The sequence below is a fragment of the Semicossyphus pulcher genome, unplaced genomic scaffold, assembly GCF_022749685.1.
Source record: "Semicossyphus pulcher isolate SPU_LCO1_2020_fin unplaced genomic scaffold, fSemPul1.0.p SCAF_22, whole genome shotgun sequence".
Lineage (NCBI taxonomy): Eukaryota > Metazoa > Chordata > Actinopteri > Labriformes > Labridae > Semicossyphus > Semicossyphus pulcher.
The window spans coordinates 5415072-5427544 of NW_027211696.1; the positions used below are offsets into that span (position 1 = coordinate 5415072).

At 44.7% G+C, this 12473-nt stretch overlaps 1 protein-coding gene across 2 annotated transcripts in view; it reads right to left on the reverse strand.

Annotated features, from left to right (window-relative positions):
* rimbp2a (RIMS binding protein 2a) overlaps positions 1–12473 on the reverse strand; it is a 41162-nt gene that overhangs the window by 13650 nt on the left and 15039 nt on the right. Inside the window, exons 4-13 of one of the 2 annotated variants that reach the window (XM_069673313.1) lie at positions 11813–11970; positions 11551–11630; positions 11315–11424; positions 8399–9208; positions 8071–8094; positions 6752–6903; positions 5489–6274; positions 5234–5389; positions 4815–4961; positions 1985–2087 (exon numbers count right to left, since the gene is read on the reverse strand). In XM_069673313.1, coding sequence (XP_069529414.1) covers positions 1985–2087; positions 4815–4961; positions 5234–5389; positions 5489–6274; positions 6752–6903; positions 8071–8094; positions 8399–9208; positions 11315–11424; positions 11551–11630; positions 11813–11970 — 2526 coding nt within the window. The remainder of the gene's footprint in view (positions 1–1984; positions 2088–4814; positions 4962–5233; positions 5390–5488; positions 6275–6751; positions 6904–8070; positions 8095–8398; positions 9209–11314; positions 11425–11550; positions 11631–11812; positions 11971–12473) is intronic. The other variant, XM_069673314.1, reaches the window with a different exon arrangement.

Here is a 12473-nt window from a genome sequence, read left to right on the forward strand (position 1 = left end):
GGCTTTCCAGTGGGGCCGCCATTTCAGTGCAGTGCAGTCATGCTGTTCAACTGTAAGCATAATAATCACTATTATTATTTAAGACAGAGAAACAGGCACTTGCAAGTGTCCACAGCTACTTCTTGCCATTTGCCAGTTGCTGGTGGCATTTTTGTGGCCATGCTACGGTGGTAGAAACAGGACTGCAGGCACATACCATGGGGAGACCTGGTGCCGCCCATGTGCCTGCGGGATGACCACGTCTTGTGCCGAGCTACTCTGCCATAGTTACCATCCTCGGTGATGGGGGAGGGGTTTCCCTCACTGTTATTCTCAGAGGTTACTTCTACAGGAAACACCAATTAGAGGGTGATGGGGTTACAATGCCAAACTCAACATTCCTTTCCCAAAAGGTCAACTTAAGATTTGTGTTGCTGCCTAAAGCTTCTTATAATCATCATTATAATAACCTTTATATAGCACTTTTTAACAAAGTTACAAAGTGCTTCACAAACAGCTTGATTAAATTAGAATAGTAAACTGATAAAATACAATATCTTATATTAAAAGAAAACAGAATAACAATGTACACAGAGATAAAGCGTTCTTTAAAAAGAATGTTTTAGGAAGATAGTCAAAGCAGTGACAAAATAGCAAACCGGATTTCTGCAGGTTGGTCATTCCACAGTTTGGGAGCCTGGACAGCAAAAGCCCCAAAGCCCTAAGTCACCAATCGGGCTGTGGGTACAACCAGAAAACCCCTATCAGCTGATCTAAGAGGGAGGCCTGGCTCATTAGGGGTTAGTAGGTCTTAAATATAACTTGGGTTATGTAAAGCCTTTAAAGTAAGCAATACAATTTTAAATGTATGAACGATATGAAGGAGAGGCCAATGCAGTCAGGCCAGAATGGGAGTTAAATGACCCTTGGCTTGAACCAGTGATGGCGGCATTTTGGACCTGTTTTCACAATCAAGGAAAGGCTAAGTAATACCCTTGTAGAAAGCATTACATATGTCCAAACAGGACAAAACAAAAGTATAAGCAATTCTGTCCAATTCTGTCCTCTACCTGTTCATCAAAACAAAGGCCGTTACAATAAGTACTTTCTTTTTATTTTATCTTATTTCTTTGCTGTTGGCTTAATGTTTTGTGATAGCCGTCTAAGACTGCAGACTATCTCACTTCAAACAAGATCATTTCTGTTTTGTCAAGGCGGGTGGTAAGTTGGTTTAGACTGCTATGATTGGTGGATTGCAATGGGACATTTTATTGGGTGTCATCAGCATAAAAGTTTTATTATACACAAAGTTTGCTGATGACTTAACCAAAGGGAAGTATATAAATGGTGAACAGTAGTGGGCCTAAAATTGAACCTTGAGGAACGCCTCAGAAGATGGGCAATTATTTAGCAATAAACAGAAAAGGTTCTGTTTGACCGATAGGAAGGTAATCGGATAAGAGCAGACCCTTTGCAAGATTCAAGACGCTGACGAACGATGGAGCAATCTACAGTGTCAACAGCCGCACTTAAGTCTGGCAGGACTTAAATGAAGCTTCATCAGCTGCAAGGAGTAAGTCAATTTGTAAGTCTCTTTGATTAAGACTCAGGTCTGTTTAGTTCTCTCAAACCAGACTGATGGATATCAAAGATGCTGTTTGCACTCATATAAGGAATCAATTGTGAGGTACCTTTTTCCAATAACATAGATAAGAAATATAATTTAGAGGTAGGTCTGTAATTGCTGATGGTGGGGGTATGGTGAATTGTCCACAGCAGTTTAAGAGTATTCAACATGTTGCATCAAAATATTGTCTTCAAGATCAAACTAATGTTCACAAAGTGAAGGGTATGAGCATGGTTTATAGACACAGATGTGATCTGGAGACAAAGAGAAGCTCATGAAGGTTTTGAAAAAGCAATAAACACGACTTTTCTTTTCTACAAAAAAAATAAAATTAAAGATTCTCCCTTAAGTTCTCTCCAGCCACCTGCCCATACTGACCAATGGAGGGGACCATTAGCGGCCGTCTTTGAGGCTGGGAACCTCCGTGATGCATTCTTCTCCCAGCCTCCCGGTCGTGACGGCCTCCAGCAGGAGTGTTTGTCTGAAATGCACATCAACACAGGAAACATTCGCAAACATTAAACATTCATGAGTTGCTCACAGACATTTGGATAAACTCGCAAACTGTGTGTGAAAAAAACGCACATTGACGGTCTTGTACAAATTGTATGTCAACGAAATCATGCAGCACTCATAGGCAGGCACACCAAAACACAGACGCATAGACACACACTCGGACACACACAAGCCCACGGGACATTTTTAACATTCCAAAATAAGGCAAATACTGATAACATACTACTGAATTTAAATCTATAAAGAAAAGAAAAGAAAAAAAAGGTGAGGTTGTGTCAAAGGTATGTTATGTCTATGTTACTATGTTGTTACCCTTCACAGCGCTAAACTGTTCAAAGCCAGTCTCTCCCTGTGTCTCTCTCCAAGGTGCTGAACACATTCAAACCAACTCTATTTTCTTTTCTCTCCATGGTGCCAAAACAATAAAAACCTGCTCTCAGGCTGCCATAGCTCCAGGCTACCTCCAATCCAACTAATAGCCTGCACCATACACCCCAGGCTGCAGCTACCAGTGCAATAGAAAGTCATCACATAACTGAACAAAGAAGATTGCAGCAAAAAATATATTAGATAGCTATACGAAAGTAAAATACCAAGTTTGGCTGGATAATATCTTAAACATTGGTCCACACTGGATAATCAAACTTGAAATTGTGTCTACCGTTCTGTTTGTGATATGTCCAGTGTTGGGTAACGTTACTTTTAAAAGTAACTTGTTACGTTAGAAGATTACTGCCATTAAAAAGTAACTTGTTAGGTTACTGCAATACTTACTGACAAAAGTAACATGTTAGAGTACTTTTGCGTTACCAAAAATTTAAACCACCTTTGCAAATCGTTATACATGTTGGTTACATTGTCACGACGGCATGTAGCCTACCGGTAGGGTCAATACCCTACGGCCTATAATCTGTAACCTGCAGTCTAATAACAGGAATGACAGATGCAATATAACCTTTTCAGCTCTTTATTATGCTAACAATCTGACAGTGAACTGGGCAGAGGCATACAGTATTAGGCCCAGCTGTTTCAATGAAAACAATACAACATGGGCTCTTAGTCGTCACTCGTGTTGCGGAGCTGTGTTTAGCTGCAGATGCTTCTTCACGTTTGAATTGATCCTTCGCTAAGCCCCTCCCTTGAACGGCCACTGTCCAATCGTATGTTAGCAACCATAACTAGGCGTGGGAGGCCTGTCAAGCTGTTAGAACAGGGAGAAATGCCGAAACAGTGTTCATAAGGAATCTGCAACTCTGACAGCAGATATCCTCAAAGTTTAGAGGGGGGTTTCCGAAGACCCAAGGAGAGATGTCGGACATGAATCAAAAATTGTGGAAGACGGTCAACTGGTCTCTGCTTGCGATCCCGTCTGGCCTTCACTACCACCACCGATGATATAGGCACAGCCTTTATTTTACCACCCCTTGGTTTGTGCCATTGTTGTGGCAAGCTTGTACAGGATTTTGTTGGGCTTTCCTGTTGTGCCTATAGGAGATCCAGCGTTTGGATCAAGCCCACGATATGCGAGCGATATTCTGACGTGTTTTAAAAAAAAATGAAAATGTGGGATAATTTAGTTTTGCTAAATATATTAGATAATGAAAGCTATAGGGAGTCATAACTAAACATTAGCTTAAAATAAAACAATATATTGACTTACCCTGCTGTGCAAGAACATTGTCGTTCCTGTATGTGATTGTCCGTAACATGAACTGTCAGGATGTGCGGTGCCTAACGCTTGCTTTGGGACCATTGAGCTTGTGCCTCGATTTTTATGTCCTCTTCATTCTCAACACTCCGCTGACAAATTATATTCTGGATGTAGCTTTGAAATGCGTATTGTCGTCCTTTCTGTCGACTTCTCTCTGATATTTGGGAACTACTTTCTCCAGAAATTTGCTATTGTTTCCCTTGGAACATCTCTCACTGTTAAAGTTGAAGACAGCATAATATACATGCCAGTGCGAAAGCTTGACAGGCGTGGCAACAGTAACCACATTGGGCGGGCCTTAGCGAAGGGTCGATTAGAACTCTTCACAGCTTACAAGCACTTATCCTCCAACAACTTACATTTCACTGTCATGTTGTTCTTGTCCCTTTTGCCCAAAAATTCATAATAATGGGAATATATCCTCGAAATAAATGCTGTCCTCTCTGCCATCTCGTGAATTAGCTAGCTACGCATGTGCACTGACACAGCTGTAGGTTTACCTTCCGCTGGTACACAGCTACTTGTGAGGAAGTAGGGGAGAAACAGAAACAGTGCTTCGGAGATTTCGTTTTTTTGTGCCGACAAACGGTAAAAGTGAAATATTGCATTTATTTTCCAGTAATGGATTACTTTTGATGAAAAAGTAACTAAATAACGGATTACTCCAAGTACTCTAACGGATTACTTTGTAACGCGTTACCCCCAACACTGGACATGTCGAGACGCTGCATGAATGCATTAAAACCCAGTCTGTCTTTCTCTGTTTCTCGCCATGGTGCTGAAGTCTTCCAACCCAATTTATTTTCTTTTTCTCTTTCTTTGAATTTGAACTAAACTCAGCACACACACTGACAACACATATCAAATGCTAGTCAAGGCAGCAGTCTCAGTTGAAGTATCTGTGCCTGTGCAGTTCACTAGATAATAATTAATTTGGATGGTCATGACTCTTGGGTTTAGAATAAGTGCAAAGAACTGCACCTTGGGTGTGTTGTGCGAGTTGCGCCGGCGTCCCTCTTCCAGCTGCATCTCAGAGTACAGCTCCTCCTCATCCTCTTCCATGATGTCAGACAGGTCAGAGCCCCGGCTGCTTTCGCTGTGATATTCTTCATTGTGACTATAGTGAGGCTTTTAGCAGTCGCACACACACAAACACAAACACACAGACGCAATTGTTTAAGTCCACATACATACATACATACATGCACACACCAAACACACATGGATAGGTGAACACACACACAGAGACACGGGTAAAGGAGTGTATGCATGCAACCACTCAGGCATGCCTGCACACACGCTTCCATACACACACCTGAGAGGTTTTCTATTGAAAAACTACTTGGGGCTCAAGTTCATGAGGGGGCAAACAATTAATCAATGATCACGTGTTTCCTTACCGGCCTCCCCAGCTCAGAGCCTCTCAGGAACTCGTCAACCGAGGGTCCTTTCCGACGGCTGCGTGCAAAGCCTTCTTCATCCTCCTCTTCCTCGTCAGAGTGATGCTGGTGAAATGTATGACCCTGCTCTCCGTATCTGCCCTGCCGCCTGTCCCCCTGGAAACATTCATGAAAAGATAGGTAACTGGGTAAGAGGATTTCAAATTAACAGCTTACTCATATACTGTCTTTGTATTTAGCAATTTTTCAGCAGACCTTGCCACTCTCTGCCGCCACCCTCTGCGCTGCTTCTCGGGCGATGGCTTTGGCCACGGTGTCCGGGATGAGTGTGCCACGAGGCTGCGGAAGAATCCTCTGTGGGGATGGGGAGCGTGGATTGGCAGGCGGCGGGGCCTCTAGAGTGTGGCCTTGCATGGGCACAGGAGGCTGGGAAGAGGGCGAACGTGTCGGGTCCCAGCCAGGCTGGCCCGGCGGAATAGCTCCCCCGTGGTGGGCCGCGTGCTCTTTGGCATCCAGGTCTCTGGCACATACTGGTCTCTGAGGTAAAGGATGGTGTTGGGGGTGGGGTAGCAGAGGCAGTTGGTGCTGGGGCCTGGGACCTTGGTGGGGCAGGCGAGGTTGAAGATGCAGGGGTCGGGGCTGAGGATGCGGGGCTCGGAGTTGGGGTTGAGGGGGTCCACCAGGATGGGGATGCCTGGGATGGGGTTGAGGGTGTGCGGGATGGGGTTGGAGTTGGAGTTGTTGTCCATGTGCCTGTGGTGGAGCAGGAAGTTGGAGTGGGGCATGAGGAAGGTGAGGGGATTGGAGGTGGGGTTGAGCGTGGGGGTGTGTAGGGGGGCCTGCGTGGGGGTGCATTGGCGGTGGCAGGGGAATCGCAGGTAGAGGCACAAGCAGGTTGTTTGGAATGACGGCGACTTGGGAGTCCTGGGATTCTCCCTGCACTGACAGCGTCCTGACGATGACTTCCCGGGCCTCCAGGCACTGAATCCTTGTCAGCTCGACAGTAACATAGTCTGCCATTGGGTACAACACCTCCGCTATCTGGATTTAAAAACAGAAAGTAAAATGTTAACATGAACAGAAGCTTCATAATCGTTTTAACAACAAAGGAAGAACATCTGAAGTGAAAATATGATCAAATCTTTAAAGGAAAAATCCAGTTTTTATGACATATCCAGTAAACCATTCCCTCTGTGACACCTTCAGGGCAATGTTTCAGTCCCACTGCTGGTCAGGCTGAGACATGAAAACAGTTAGTGTCCCCTGTCAGTCACCAGAGGGAGTAAGAGACCCATACAAGACATTCACAAGTCTCACATTGAGGGCCTTGCACTGAGCATGAGTCACAAGTAGATGGCAGTGTTGTGTGCAGTGATGACATAGCGTTACCTCACAATAGAGGCCTTACATCCCATCTGTGCATCTGTGATGTATGTTCTCATGTTTATACTGGATTAAATATGATTAAACAACACTGTGTGGTACCTGTGGGCTGCATGTAGGCCCTTGCTGACTCACCCTCTGTCCTTTAGTGCAGACTGCATAGCCAACCACGTTCGCCCCGTTAGATGTGCCCGTGGGAGAGAGGATGGGGGGCTTCCAGCGGACCTGGAGGACCCCTGGAGCCTGCCCACAGAGCACCTGTACATCCACGGGGGGCTGGGGAGGGCCTGGCCGGGTTAGAGAAAGTGTGTGTAAGGAAAAACATGCATGTACTAACATTATAATAACACAAATAAGTGGAAGGGGTGTGAAGCATTCATCAGATGCACAAATTGGAGCACACACAACCATGCACAGAAATGCTTACATACAAAAGAGGGGGTGGGGTGGTGGAAGAATTCAGGATAAAACAAACTTATAATCTGCCCTGCATATCTTAATTTGTAAACGAATTACATAACACCTTATTACGGCTTTGAGGAGATACACAGTTCATGCAGATCCTTGTGACAATGTAACAATGCCAGTGGGGGACATTCAAGAATCGTGCTGTGTTGAAAAATGTAATTTAAGTATATGATAAGTTATTATAGCACTATACGACCAACAGCTAACCTTACTGCATCATCAAACTGGGTTTCGAGATAAAAAATTGTAGTCGTATTTTTTGTCGTATTATTTTTCGGTCTGTATTTCTCTGGCCCTGTACCATAACCCTTTCACTACTCTTTATGAGAGGAGACAAATTCAGGCAGCGACATGGGCTGCTGGTCCTCCTGAGAGAAGCACTGTTGTCTCTGCATGCAGTCCATCATCCAGAGATTACCGACAGCCCATTCTGTGTTTTACACTGACCTGCATCTCTTCATTTAACATGCGCAACTACATTCAAACAAAAGCAAATGCACACTCATAAAATGATTATTTCGGTGGAGTGGCATCGCTTTATATAGCGCCGGTTACTCCAGGCGAGGCTATAGGCTGAGGAAATGACTCATCGGAATAATAACTGATCATATCTTGTGATGCGTGGCTGTTCTCTAATTAGTGATGTGCTCGGTGCAGTAAGCAAACTTGGGCAAAATGGCATTGGAAATTGGTTTCAGAAAACAAAGTGTGTTTACCTTTTTAAAAGATACATTAATTACCACATGGGCAGCAGATTTTGGAAACGGTTGTCAATCTCAGGACCAAAAAAAAATGCCATTTTGCCCAAATGCCATAACTGAATGCTCCTTTTGATCATAATCATTTTCACTGTGATGACTATAACCCTCTTCCAAAAGTGTCATAGCACTAATTTCATCTTTGCACTTTGATTTTGAACAAAATAAAAATGGTTCAGTGCTCCGATAAATGGGAAACCCAGCCCAGGACTGATGTTTCACTCTGACCTGTTCTGCAATATGGTGTTGGACCTAGACAAGATACAATACACAACAACGGCATGGTGAGGACACGCTGTGCTGTACTCTACTACAGCACAGTACAATAAGCTAAAGACGTATATGGCATTATGTTACATAGGAAAGCTTGATTACAGTACACTAAAATAAACAGAGTAGTAGCAGTCTGTGATCTCGGACAGTCCTTCATACTGACACAAGATGGTTTTAAACATGTAAACAGCTACAATCAAAAACTGCTGACAATTGTCTGCTATGGAGCCATGAATGTATTATTGATAATGTATCTCTATGTAGAGAAATGAGCTTTTCTGACCTGCCGCCTGAGTGCAGAACTCGACTCCAGCTTCTTTCCTCTCTCTCTGCTCCAGAGGCAGTTGCCATGGCACCTGGTGTGGCTGTGCCATCACCGTCACTTTGTACACTGTGAGGGGCTTCAGATGGAGGAAGCGTAGTCTATACCTCCCTGGCTTTATCACTGCGTGCTCTACCCCATCCAAGAACACGGTGTGACCATAGTTACTGTTGCTAGGCAACCAGGAGAGCTCGGCAGTGTCGCGCTGGATGTCATCCACCCGCAGACCGCACGGCGCCACCACCACGTTGGCTCCCACCAGCAATGTGCAGCGCAGCTCGTCGGACAAGCCCCGGTCTGTGATGCACTGGACGGAAACGCGATGAACGCAGCCGTCCAGGTCGAGCTTCTCCAGCAGACACTTCGTCCTGCCGCCGAACGCTACACTGGCACGTAGCTCCCTGTCCACCAACACGTTGTAGCCAGAGATGTTCCCCCAGCCCAAAGGCACTATCGGAGGCTCCCAAGCCACAATGACGCTCCGTGCCAGTTGCTTGATCAGGGAGATCTTTCGGGGATAAGGCACAACGTCTTCAGCCAGGTCCTCGGGGTCCAGCGGCCCCCCTGTCCCATTGCTACAGGGAACCAAGGCGTTACAGGAGCCCAGGAGGCCGTCCTGGGAGGCTCCTCCGTCCACAGCCACCAAGGCCAGGGCCAGCGGGCCCAGGTCCTCCCCTCCCTCCCCAGACTGAATCGCCGGTTTCTCTTTGTCCTGGACAAACTCCACAAAGTTGGAAGGAACAAGTCCTCGCTGGCCGTCGAGCAGCTCCCCTGAAACACAGAGACAAGTGTTCATGTTCATTATGATGAACAAAAAGCCTCATGTGACCGCATCCCTTTGTGATGCCTCCTAAAATTTTAAAATTAGGCTTCACTAGTGGCTCCTTACAACACTAAGACAACAGGAGAACTGTAACTATACACATAATCATCCGTGGGAGTTATTTTCCTTGAGGGGTGAGAATGAGTCAGTGAGTGAGAGGTGGGAGATACATAAACATACAGTATGTACTATTCCCTAAGATGTAAGGTTTACCACTGGTTCTCTAATGCTCTCTTTTATACTCTCTCCAGTAAACACGAACACTTCTCTCCAAGATTTCAAAGAACTTGAACTTAAGTTCACTGCTTTTGAACATTTCCAGGAACAGCCCTGAGCATGTAGATGCTGCGGTCAATGCAGGCGAGAAAAAAAACAGCTTCGCTTTGCAGTGTAGTTTATTCCCAAAGGGAAGAAGTTTGCCTTAAAAAAAAAAGCTCCATATCATCTTGTCCTTCAATCCCCTTTTCCACAGTGGCCTGGGAGACCTTAAGACCATCTGTGTGTGTCTGCGTATGTGTGTGCGTGAGTTGTTTGTGTGCTGATGATTAAGCTGAGCCCCGCTGGATTAGTCATCAAGCTAAAAGGGACCGAGGTCCCATCTTGACAACAGCTTGGTCTGAGGCCCGAGTCTCCCTCCTGCCTGGTAAATACGAGGCTCCTCGGCGCTGCCATGCAATCTCACCGCCCACAGCTAATGAATCACTGCAGCTGAGTACGCCTGTGTCTGTAGCGGGCCGCGCTGTCTGAAGGATTGCTAGCTAGGGGGATTAGGATTGCCTCTGATGGAGAGGCCTTCATAATTCTAAAGGGATTAGACAGAGAATCACTCCAATCACTAGATATAAAAAGTGTGCAGGATATTTTACTGGTGACACTGACACAGAGTTTACTTAAACACAGGTGCAGCAAACTTCAAAGCAACTGACACTGGCAGGTCAGAAGTTAAATGTCAGCTGGATGATTATGTAACTTCTGGTCTGACAACTATTCTATGTGATCTTTACAAGCCACCTTTGACCAAAACAGAGCTACAACAAGGGCATCATCATCTGTGCTCAAAATAAAAATAGGGATGCACGATATTGGATTTTGTGCCGATATGTGATACCAATATGATAAGGCACATGTTTTTTTTCCACCTAATTGCAGAGAACATCAAGTCTCTCCTGTAGTGGAACTGATATCATGCCTACTCTTATTGTAGTTTCCAAAAACTGCCATAACGCAGATATGTATCCTTCTTCATGCATGACGGAAGAGGCGTTGTACAAAAGGTCACGTGTCTGATCACTCACGTTTCTGAGTGCACCTGAATGCAGCATCCCCCCTGAAACACGGCAGTGAGAGAGACATGCCCGGATGTGTTTACTGCACCTACTACAGAGACTCTTTTTATCATGTGTGCGTCCATGCATATGTAAGTTAGTTTTGCACTGATGTTTATGTTACACTCTGTTAATGACATATCTGCCGATGCCAATATGTCATTTTCAAGCCATAATCTGCAGATACCGATAACGTCCCAATAATATTGTGTATCCCTAAATAAAAGCATAAAAAAACGTTATTTTACATTAAGCTTTGTTCATGTTGTATTGTCATTTCACACACAAACACCACAAAGTAAGGAAGGAATATGGTAGACTGACTTGTAAAGGGCACGAAGTACATTGTGGACAGCTTGTTATACATATAAAACAATGATACGTACCCACAATGTAGAATACAGAATGTTTGCTACAACAGTGGATGCTCCTCAAATATGGTCATTTTAAAAGGATTTGGATGCCAAACAGCAAACTGTAGCTCTAACAAATTCTCTGATGGATAAACTGTGAACACATTCCTTGGAATTTAGTCTCATTGTGAGATAATTAATTTGCGATGATCAACATGTTTGTTTTGAGTGTCAAGCATTCTCTGCTAGAGAGGCAGACACCAAAAATCGACACCTCCTGCTGCACTGTTATCTTTCAGCTTTTGACTGCATTGTTTTTTTTTTCTGATTAGGGACACGCTCAAGCTTGATTTGCCAGTGTTGTTTTCCTTCTTACCTTCGTAGAAGCCGTCATCATCCATGTTTCCATACACGTAGAGATACTTTCCAGCCACAAGGGGGAGCTCTGCTTCAGGATGCTCATTTGGTCCATCATAAGGGTTGTAACTGAAAAGAGACATGTTTTGTACAGCTTTCATATGTTTGAAAAATGAAGTTAATGATGAAGTTATTAAATTAATAAAGATTGTGTGATATAAAATGCAACATTCTCCTGAAGCTGTCTTCACTCACCTGTAGCGGGCAGTGCAAAGGCGGACCTGGCCTGTGTAGCGAGGCTTGGACCTGGGTGATGGGCTGGCCTCATCCTCCATCTACAGAATGACACAGACAAAGATAGATACCGTTCACATTTGCACGCACTAACAATAACTAAAATACAACCCAAGAGTGAGCAAAGTAAACCATTAAATATGAATAAATGACTATTTAAGTCAACCTAAACAGGGTATTTAATGCATTAATGTGATGAAATTTAGCGATGCAGTGGACACACCTCGGAGGAGGTCAGCTTTCGAGGGCTGCTGGGGCGGTCCGTTGTCACGGTGCTGGATTTGACAGACAGCAGTTCTAGCCTCTCTCTGTCTCCAGTCTGTGTTGTGCAGGGCAAGAACTGGGAGATCAGTAGCGGCGTGTTTGCCGCGCTCTCATCGCCTGGGAGACATTGATTTCCATAGCAAATAAAGAGCAACTGTCATTCCTTCTGCACCCATTTGCTGCTCATTGCACAGCTATTGATCTCCTGTTGAAGCGAGTGTACAGCAAACACTCTTCGTGGCAAAGGCTATTCCGCCCCCATCAACATCTCACATCTGCAATGCATTTGTCCTTAAATACCACTCAGGTCCTCGGGGGGGAAAGACACACTTGAAAAATGTAGGAAACTGAAGTGTAAGAGTGTGAATAACTGGATTCCTCAAGGAAATTAAAGAAAGTCAACAACCTGGATCCAGTGCGTCAGAGGGTTCATGGGGTTTGTGAGGGAGTTATATTATGCATTAGCACAAAAGCATCAGTGAACCCCCTCTTCTGTTTCATGTGAAGAGAAAGATAAAACAGGATTTCCAGCACTTCAAAGACCTTTGGTCTGTGCCAGCCTGTATAAATCTACATCACTGATATGGCTCTATCTGCTGGCTCTGCAGGTTGCACTTGGT